The following is an 11,091-nucleotide window of genomic DNA, read 5'->3' as shown; positions in this document are numbered from 1 at the left end:
CCATCACAGGCTACTTTACCTCTAGTCTACTAAGGTTTAGTAATCATGGATGTAATTTTGCTAGGCATTTGGATGAAGTGAGGTAAATTCTACCTACCTTAAATGTCGCCCTAAGAAGATCATCCACCCTGAATTTAAGTAACTAAATCCCTGTTTAATAAACATGATACATACTTTGTTTAGTCAATTGTAAACTGCAACTCAAAGGAAATGAATTGCTATTCTAGCAAGATGTCATATACAGGATGAAGATGTCACACTGTACATATCATTGCAATAACAACAATAACCATGTCTAGCATAAAATAGATAACTTTATACACTAGGTCTAAAAGTAGTAATTATTATCAAACTGATTATGGGAGACATCTGACATTACAGTAGTGTGTAAGCTTGAAATTCTCGTTAGCCAATGATAATGTGATAACCAACAAGATAGTGTCTAGGGCTGACAGTGTCTTAATTCAAAATGTATTATTTAGAGATTGTCGCTATAGCATTTTGATATTGTAATTACAATTGTAATATTTGTTGCTATCCATATGAACAAAGCAGACAAAAAACATGTACATCAATAAGTTGAGGAAAAAGAAAAGTTACAAAAAATGTGATAGCAGAGGATGACCCTTAAACTCATTTATACAGAAGAACATACATAAATAAAACCCAATAAAGTGTCCCCTTAATAGTGGTTGGCCTAGTGTTAAAACATATATTGCCTTTTTTTTGTTTCACAGGAATAGGGAATACAGTAGAGCTGCCTAGCAGACACCTTCGGGACCCTAACAAAGTGTCCCCTGAATAGGGATGTCCCAAAAGAATTCCTTGAATAAAAAACAATAGGCCTAGGCTCTCATTCAGTGGTCAAAAAATGAAACATTAACCATATTTGTTTTCATTACATAAAATTTAATATTTTGCATACAAACATGCTCGTTAATTGGCATACAAAGTAGTACATATATCTCAATTCTTAAAATATTGCTATTTAAATTAATAAAATTAATAAACTTTGCCTATTAAAATAATTCTAAAATTTAATTTATTTAATCCAATAAAACCAAATTGATCATTATGCTCCAAATAATAATTGTGGAAACTAAATATCAATATCACTAATATTAATCTACCAAACAAATTTGATAGTGTTTTGGAAAACATTATAAATTGGTGGGGGGTTAAATGTGGCAATTATATTTAGAACAAATGTTCTATTACACCACATGTATTTAATATATTTTATCAATCGTTGAAGTAACCATTGCACTTTCTCTTATCTACAATAACAAAAAATATTCTTTAAACTATTTACAGGTTTTCATGATGCCAACTAATTTGCAATAGTCTAGCTAATTGATGCATAGGAATGTATATCATGATGCATATAAAGGTTTGTTTTTATTAAAGATAGACAAGCTCTCCAGAATATAAACAGCATTATGGTCAAACAATCAGTTCTACTGCCGACTTAGTCTTGGTTCTAGACTGTATTTCAACTAATTAATATTGGTAAAAAGATCAATATTTTGGCACATATGGCGTTTCATACGTATAATACTTGAGCTCGGGAAACAAAACCGAAATGCCGACTGGTGGAATAACATAAAAAAGTAAAAATTAAATACAGACTTAGGGCAAGTCTACTGCCGACTCTGAGAGAGTGTTAGCCAGTTTTGAAAGAAATAGGTATATATACTTTACTAATAATAATGATAATTTGGACTAGTTTGGACTACATTAATTATAAGTTAGTAGGCAAAGGATAAAACAAGCCCAACTGGGGTTAAGTATGGCTCTCATTACAGCACCAGAGTACCTCAGCTTGTTAGTCCATGTTAAAGATAAAGCCTATTGATGGCATCATGCAAATTAAGATTAATTTTAATTAACTTACAGGTAATAACTCTATTTCAGACAAACACTATAATATCATTATACAATCAAGGCTGGTAACCTTATTTGGCAGATGTGCTCATTGAAATAAATAAGTAAATTATTAAGTTACATAAATGATCTATGAAAACACCAGTAAACAATGGTGGATTTAGACCTAATTACTGTTAATGTTACTGGTGCCATGGACTGGGTGTGGTTGTATTAAGATCAAGTCTTATTTATGTGGTTAGAACAATAAACAAATAAATTGATAATTATCTAGCATTTACCCATCCTGTAGAGTTTGACATTTAAAAAAACAAAGCAGCCAAGGCATTCAGTCTGGTTGAGGCGAATAAAAGCTGTTTTTAACACAATTTCTAGACAGGACTAAAACCAAAGAAGTGATGTAGTTGATGCATGACAGCTCACAAAAAAAAGCTATTAAGATGCTAGTGGATTTTGTCTTTGGAAGTTTGAAGTCAATATCTTACTCCAAAATATACCTATTTTCTCATCACATAAAGGAACTCCATTAGACAAAACATGGGCTTGTTCTTGCGGAAAGTTTTATGAAATACGTAAAATTATCATTTAACCGTTTTCATGTATAGATTATAAAAAGATTTATTTTATTCGCAAATAAGTCCCGGAAAATTTGAACAAAGTTTTGACAAATATTCCTTGGGTAATATATATCTTGATTGACCGGTGTCCGATGGCTGACATTCCAGACGTTTTCATATTTGTGATTTTCATATGTGAGCACTTTTTTGTTTTTTTGTATATAATATGCATGTTTAACTAGAACTTGCTTGCTTCACCTTTTTCATAGTTTGTTTTATATTATCATGTAATAAGTTATATTTAATATTAAAAATAAAAAGTGAGAAATTCTTCATGGTAGCATAAATATATGTATGTGTAAAAAGCAGCTATATAACTTACTATAATTAGGTAACCTATACGGATTAAATTAAATATTTTGTAACCTAAACCCAACACCTTCCCTATCTTCTACTGTTAAGAGATGCGCTATCCTGTTGTCTGGCCAACAACTTTCGTAGTTTGCGTAGATTTTGTATAGTTATCTGGTCGTCTGGTTTAAGTTGTAATGCCTTCAAATACACTGATTCAGCTTCTTCTAGCTTTCCGTTGAGATGTAGAATAGCACCTAGGTTCATGTGACCATTTGAAGACTGTAAATAAGCATAAAACAATAATAAATAAATCAAATTAAACATGAAATATTATTAAACATGAAATATATGGTACTACAAACTACTACTACATTCATTCATTCAGTTCCATTTATTGTCATTTGCATATAAAATACACATAGAAATTATGTTTGTTTTGAGATATACAAAAACAGATAAATGATAACTCTTGTACGGTATACTGACAAGCATTCAGTGCCCGAATGACAGATGGATAAAAGCTGTTACGAAACCTATTTGTACAAGAGATGATGGACCAGTAACGTCTACCGCTATGTAACACCTCAAATACAATATGCATGGGATAATGCATTTTAGTCCTTAAAATCATTAAAAACTTTTTTAAGCCAATGAGGGCAGTATACATTTTTTTGAAATTCATATTTCATATTTCTGTAAATCAATATCTACCAAGAATAATGAGAGCAATAAATCAAGTGCTTTCTCATTTTCCACTGTGCTCTCTAGAATACGGTATTTATTTCATTCTATACTATTGTGAATGTACTACTATTCCAATACAGCCTATGCAAACCTATACAAATTACTTTAAAAATAAATTTTGTTGGCAAAAAGTTAATAGCCAATCCACCATTATTACGTTACAGTGGCTTACGGAAATATTGTTCTAAGAACATAATTAGTATAATTTTTCAAAACATGCAGAGCAGACACTGATATTCAGCCGATCAAATTAGCATCTACGACATAATGTAAATTTTATCGACAGTTAGTGTTTTCTCATAACTTTCAGAATTACTAAAAATAGAAAAAATAAAAGAAATTTGTTTGGGCAATAATTTCAAACATTCAAAACAGATTAGGAATTTTATTGGCAGTTAAAGTTGTTATTTTTTTTATTGTAATAACTTTAATTGCTAATATTGTATGAAACCAGTGGTGTAACTATAACATAATTTTTTGAATAAAAACATCATTAACTCTAAATATAAGTTTAACATTTTTATTATCATTTTAGTGACTAAAATTGTGAAATCATTTAGAAATATTAACGTTTTAATGGCAGATATAATATCATATATTTAATAATTTGAGAATTATAAGAATTATATTACATTTTAAAAATACTTTCAATGTGTATGTGTTCTGCTTCAATAGCAGGTTCAAATATTATAAGTTAAAAAGATTAAATATAATAGCATGAACTGCATGTTATAATCGTTTTGTATGAGAATGATTTTATAATAACATACTACATATTGAAATGCAAAGTTAAATAATTTCTTTCCACCAGCATTTCATTAGTGCCACTGCACCCCCATTTAATAGCATATAAAAATAGAAACATATCATATATCATATACACATATATTTTACACTCCATTTTTACTCAATTCATTATAAATAAATAAATATAGATAAATTAAATTATAGAAAATTTATTTATTTTAAAAAATGTTTACACCCATCCAACAAAGTCCTAAGTCTTGTATGGTTGTGGCTGATTTTGACAAGATGAAAATTCTACAGTGTCACTACTACTAACTACTACTAACACAGTAGAACCCCTTCTTTGGGACACGAGAAACCTTTATTAAGGGTACAGCATCCTGTGAATCAAACAGATTTTACAACAGACACCTCTATTAAGGGGACACTTAAAATGTGTTCAACCGTATATCAAAACTTACAGTAGGTTTTATCTTGACAGCTATTTTATAGTATTTTTCTGCCTCCACATTCATTCCTGCTTGTCTGTATGCATTGGCTAAGTTAAAAACAACTTCAAAATCTTCTGACACCATTGACATTGCCTTCTGGTAAAGTGCAATAGCTTCCTGATAACGCTTCTGATCCATTAAAAATTGAGCTATGAATATAAAATAAAAACAAGCATAATAATGTGAGTTTGGAACAAATCATTATAAATAATAATATATATATTATCTTCCTTTTGGACAGACTTTTCTGGAAACTTCCGAATGTTTGCAAGCAGGTTTTAAATTCCCAGGCTTCAGGAAATTCTTTCTTCCGGAATAAAAATGTACTTCCAGGAATTATTTTTATCTAAATATAATAATATAAAATTATATTTTAAATCTATGTTGAAATAAACGGTTTATTCGGTGCTATGCAGCAGGAACAGACCCATGGAGATTTAAATTCATTCATTATCCAAACATTTTAGTATAGGGTGACCACACATAAATTTCTAGATTAAACTATTACCAAAATGTTGGTATACACTTGGATTTGTTGGATCCAATTCCACAGCATGGTTAAACATCTTCTGTGCTTCCAATGCACGATTCTAAAAAAATAAATATTAAACAAAATATAAGTAATCATAAAAACGTCAACAAAGTATATATAAATAATAAAAATTATGTGTATTCTAAATTAAATATGATGAAATATTGTGGAAGATTCTCCTGAATTGAATTTATAATCAACATGATATATTTAATCAACAACAACGTAATAATTCATGTCTCTTTCCACACTCATCTAGGGTGTCATAAAATATTTAATAATAAATATTTTGTCTGAATCCCTCTAGAGGTAGTTGAACCTATCTAAATGTGATATGTCTACTTTGCAAATTGAGTTCATGTCTGTGTTGATGGAAACGTTTCAACTTGTGCGACGAGTCGGCCAAGTAAAAATGTTTGTATCGCCTGGTCTATTGCTACGCTTTAATGATTCGTAATACTTGTGGCACCGTATCATCTCAAGTGTAACTTGCTGTCTAAGTTTATAAATAGTGATGGTATTATTAGAAGTTTACTTTAAAATTGTTAGTTTTAAATATAAGGTCCTCGTATCTAGAATTTAGTTTTGTTTTATTAGCATTTTCACTAGCAAATATGTGTGATTTTTAATAATTCTCTCATGTTTTTGAAAGCGCATTGAGAGCCTGCTTATATGCGCTATATAAGAATTGACTATTATTATTATTATGTTATTATAGATATCAAAGTTTACATATACATAGGAGAGGTTTCACAACATAAATTCAGCATTATATTATAATATATATACTGTACTATACGTACACTCACAATGACGTGCCATATACACATATGGGCCATTTCTCTAGATGCACTTAATTTATCATGGGCCATTTCTCTAGATGCACTTAATTTATCATGGTGCCTGTCTATTAGACGGGTACCTGCTAGTATAATATATTAATATAATATTGAATATAGCATTTGTGGTGACATAACTTGAAGGTGTTGACCCTGTCCTACTAAATGCTTGGGTACATCTACATCGCTTCAATATAGGGCCTGTTTCTGCTGCAACTGCTCAAAATACGGTATAAAAATACGGTATAAAATACGGTATTTTTTATACCGTATTTTTTAGTACCCCGTTTCTGCTAACAATACTTCTTGGGTGGTCGTGTTAAATTTCATCCTTTTTACCCAAATTGCCATTCATTTATTTGGTCGATAATTAAAAGTCGCAATAAAGGAAGTTACGCCTCACTTTCAACAGGCTAGCCCTAGTGATAGAGATGTTGTGAGAGCACAGAAAACATCGTAATGGGGACAAGTAATTCGTTCCCTCCCCGAGTTATTGTCTTTTGCAATGTTGTACTGCTTTCGCAGGCTCTTCAGCTTTGAGTTTACTTGCTTTGGAGACAAGTCTATTCCGTACTCCTGCTTTATTTTTTTAGAAATGTCTTTATAAATGTGGTTGTCCCTTTTATTACCTTTTAGTTGGCCGGACATTTAACTTCCCCTCCTTCCCCACACCCTCCTTCCCCACACAAATTTATATAGTTAATAGTGTGACGTCTTCGCTCCACATTTTCGCCGAATATATCTATACACGTGTGTAAAACAGCTGACAGCGACAGAAAATAAAAACACGATGTATGTACGACCTTATGTCGCAGGTCAAAAAAAATACGGTATTTTTTATTGGCAGCAGAAAAGGGTACAAAAAATACGGTATAAATTTGTAAATACCGTATTTTATCCACAAATTTTGTGGGGAAAATATGGTATACAAAATACGGTATTTTTTTTATGAGCGCAGTTTCTGCTGCCAAAAAAATACGGTATAAATACGGTATTCAAAAAATACCGTATAAAATACGGTATTTTCTTGGCAGCAGAAACAGGGCCATACACATATGGGCCATTTCTCTAGATGCACTTAATTTATCATGGGCCATTTCTCTAGATGCACTTAATTTATCATGGTGCCTGTCTATTAGACGGGTACCTGCTAGTATAATATATTAATATAATATTGAATATAGCATTTGTGGTGACATAACTTGAAGGTGTTGACCCTGTCCTACTAAATGCTTGGGTACATCTACATCGCTTCAATACCCTCTTTCCTGGATTTGCATTATCTTCAGGAAGTATTCACAATTAACCAAAAACCACTCATACCAACAAGATTAAATGATTTCAATTCTCCATGTTGTATATCAATTGAAGAAGAAAGCAAAAGCATATGTAACGTATATAAATGTAGTTCACCACGTAAAAGCCCTATTTGTGAAGTAAATGCATCTACAATACTTGCCTACAGTAAATAATAAAATGTTTTAAAGATACAAGTTAATGTTATTATAGGTTGGTTAATTACCGTTTTTCCAAGCAGGTTTCCGTAAGTCAAGTGTGCAGGCACATGGTCCGGTTTGTACCGTAATGACTCTTTGAAAAAATGTTCGGCATTTATTGCATCGCCAAGTTTTGCATATGTTTCACCTGAGTAGAAAAAGAAAGAGTTAGGTTTTTCACATTTGACATAGGTTTAAAATATTTGTTAATATCATGAGTTGATGTCCTTGTCATAAACCCCCATTTCAAAAGTTCTCATTATTATTATTATTATTTTTGATATCTAATGAAACGTGCTTATTGCTTTTTAGAGCTTACCCCCAATTACTCACTACTCAAATAAGTATCAAAAATTAATCTCACACTATAATCATATCATTTAAAAGATCCTTAACATTCAATCTCCCAGGCTTTACAATAGACCGCTAACTTTTATTTTATTACCATGAAGGCCAACACTTTACTTTTAAACAATTTATATGGAGATATGCTCTACTAATCTTCTATTGTACTCAAAAGTCTCTCTTTGTTTAAATACCATAAAACCAGATTTACTTGAATCTTTTTCAGGAACAATATTTGTTTTTTTTCATTGTATTGTACTAAAATATGTACCATACTGTAGGATGTATCAAGGATGCTGAAGTACAAAAAAACAAGCTATTTGTTTTCTTTATAAAAACTGCAAAAACCTTTGAATAATCTTACGCATCATTAAATCTTTGAGCGATAATTATTTTCAATTCCAAGTAGAAATATCACGATAGAAATATTGATTTATATTCAATTTTTTTAATAAAAATAATTAATAAAGCTAATAAACAAAGTTTACACAAGTATTATTTACTCCATCCTCAAACTAAAGTAAGGTACTACTAATGTAATATTTGCTTTGCTGGTAATACAGAAAAATAAGTAGAATCCATTCAAGTTGATAACGAGTTGTCTATATTTATTATCTTTAAATAAGATATAAACTAAGTCATATAGAAAAGGCCCTTGGTGATACTGGGTATCATAATATAGGTTACAACATACTTAGTGAGTAAATTGCATTGAATATATTACTATTTCTCTATATATCTTCATTCAAGTCATACATAATTTTCTTGGACGCCATCTATCTACCCTATATTATACGGATTCATTTTTGTTTTGTTGCAAATTTGTAAACAATGCACAAGTAGCAGAATCTAGCGTTAAGTATGACTATGACCTAGTTAATGCTTCCAACTTTAGCTAAAAGTGTTGAGCAAACGCTACATAGGGATTCAATCGCCAATTTTCTTTGGTAAATTGACTATAACACCCTTGTTGCAGGTAAGAATTATCTTCCCGTTTACGCTAATTTACACATTTCAATTCTCTCTAGTCCATACTTACCAAGCATGTTAAGCAGGCTCTGAGGCAGGTAATAATCAGGCCGTCTCTCGAGAGCGGCTGAGAACACATCAATTGCAGCCTAATTAAGCAAATGAAAAGTAAATAAAGGTGAATCAGTTAGAAATGGATATGATAACAATATATAATTATATAGGTATTTATATTAAGCGCCTAATTAACTACAATGACAATTGAACAATGCTTAACTGTTTGTCAACTGTTAAAGTATTATTTATTTATACCATGTGTACTATTTTCTCCATGTTTATATATTCAACAATAATTCAAGGGTATTTAAAGCTATTTTCACAACAATTTATATATAGTACAATACTTATCAAATGCTTGGTTCATTGGTAAATACATGGAGAAATAAGTTAACTTATTTCTCCATGGTAAATATAAGTACAATCTTTAAAATAACAACGTGAAAGTGAACTTCTACTGAAGGCACAAAGTTCAATAATTCAAATATAATCCCATGCTCGAGTATATCCCACTCCAAAATTTAGGCTAAGTTTGGATGCAAGACTTTTTTCTGTTTTGATTGTTAATGCAATTCTAGTATAACCCCACCCCCGATTTAAGCTAAGTTCTGGTATAAGATTGTTAATAATAATGCAATCCTAGTACATGATCCAATACTCTAATTTGAAACAACTTTCATACCCAGGCTCCCTGGGACTGTAATCACTCAGTAATTCCTTTTTGGGGATGGGCTACCACTACTACTATAGTGCAGTATAGAAATTTGATTGCCCATACAAATAGATATTTATTTCAGAAATATTACAACATCTATACTGCTAAGAATGAGAAGGCAAGGAAAACATAAACTATTAAACTGAGAATGAAAATATCTATGAATAAATACATTCTAAAACCAAAAACGTATCTAGGATTACACAAGATATTCTAGCAAAGCTCTACACCACTGAACTCCAATGATGAATGTGCTTTTGAGCAAAAAGGAATCAAAAGATATAAACTAAATAGCATCCATGACTAGCCAAGGGTGTCTAGAATATTGTAATGATACCCAGGCGATTTGTAGCGACAACAAGCCTTTACTCGATGCTATAATGCTCCAACTGCTCCGCTAAATATTGTAATTAGTGCACATAGATGCGTGAAAGAATTACTGGTACATGCATCAACGATTGTGTAAGTTCAAGGAATTATTCGTAGATTTTATAATACACCCCTAATTTTAATAAATAATCCTATGCCGAGACCTCACTCGGAAAACAATTTGCCTGATAATAGAGACATTTTTGTCCATGGTTTGATTTTGTAAAGTTTTTCACTGAATATATTTATAGCTAAATAATGATAAAGGGTTGCCCATAAGCTCTGCTAATTTTTCTAGCTGTTTTTTTTTTTAACTTTATCGTTTTTATTTACCTTTATGCTTGTTTTATTTTGTATCTCCATTAAGATCCAGCCACTGATACCCACAGCATACCATTTTCATTTTGTCATTAACTTGCCCTTAGATTTATAGTTAAATAATTAATACCTAATCCTATGGCTGTAATTGAACTTTATAATCATTCATCTAATTTGGAATTAAATTACACTCTACTCCACTAATTCGTATTAATTTATTGACTCTACCAACATTTGTTCAATCAATTATAAATTCAATGCTATTATCATTCCAGTGTTAGTAATGTTTGATAAAAAAACTTTTAGATAACACTTTAGTTTGATAAAACAAGTTTGGATAAACACCCTTCACACTCCTCAGAAAGAATTATGCAGTTTACTATACACCATTTTCTCATTAAATAGATTAAGTTACTACATAAAATCTTTTACACAAATCATAATGCTCAAGATACAAGCAAAAATATATATATATATACTTTTTATATAATCTAAAAATGAAATGACCTTCAGTAATGAACTTTTGACCATTAAATCATACATTATTTATTCACATATATATTTCTTATGATGAGCAAATTAAGTTTGAAATATAATGGAACTTTAGTCAGAAACATTAAATCAGCTTCTATGTTTTTTTATAGCTACAACCTGCTTACATTAGTATCTTTTGA

The 11,091-nt window shown here is 30.6% G+C and overlaps 1 protein-coding gene across 1 annotated transcript in view; it reads right to left on the bottom strand.

Moving 5' to 3' along the window:
* Positions 1-924: 924 nt before the first annotated feature.
* LOC144847017 (protein O-mannosyl-transferase TMTC2-like) overlaps positions 925-11,091 on the bottom strand; it is a 58,582-nt gene continuing 48,415 nt past the window's right edge. The window contains exons 7-11 of the mRNA XM_078703592.1: positions 9,029-9,107; positions 7,671-7,792; positions 5,286-5,367; positions 4,748-4,926; positions 925-3,074 (exon numbers count right to left, since the gene is read on the bottom strand). Coding sequence (XP_078559718.1) covers positions 2,886-3,074; positions 4,748-4,926; positions 5,286-5,367; positions 7,671-7,792; positions 9,029-9,107 — 651 coding nt within the window. The 3' untranslated portion in view covers positions 925-2,885. The remainder of the gene's footprint in view (positions 3,075-4,747; positions 4,927-5,285; positions 5,368-7,670; positions 7,793-9,028; positions 9,108-11,091) is intronic.

This window comes from Antedon bifida, chromosome 1, assembly GCF_963402885.1.
Source record: "Antedon bifida chromosome 1, ecAntBifi1.1, whole genome shotgun sequence".
Lineage (NCBI taxonomy): Eukaryota > Metazoa > Echinodermata > Crinoidea > Comatulida > Antedonidae > Antedon > Antedon bifida.
The sequence above is the reverse complement of the archived record's forward strand: the minus strand, read 5'-3'. Positions and strand labels throughout refer to the sequence as shown.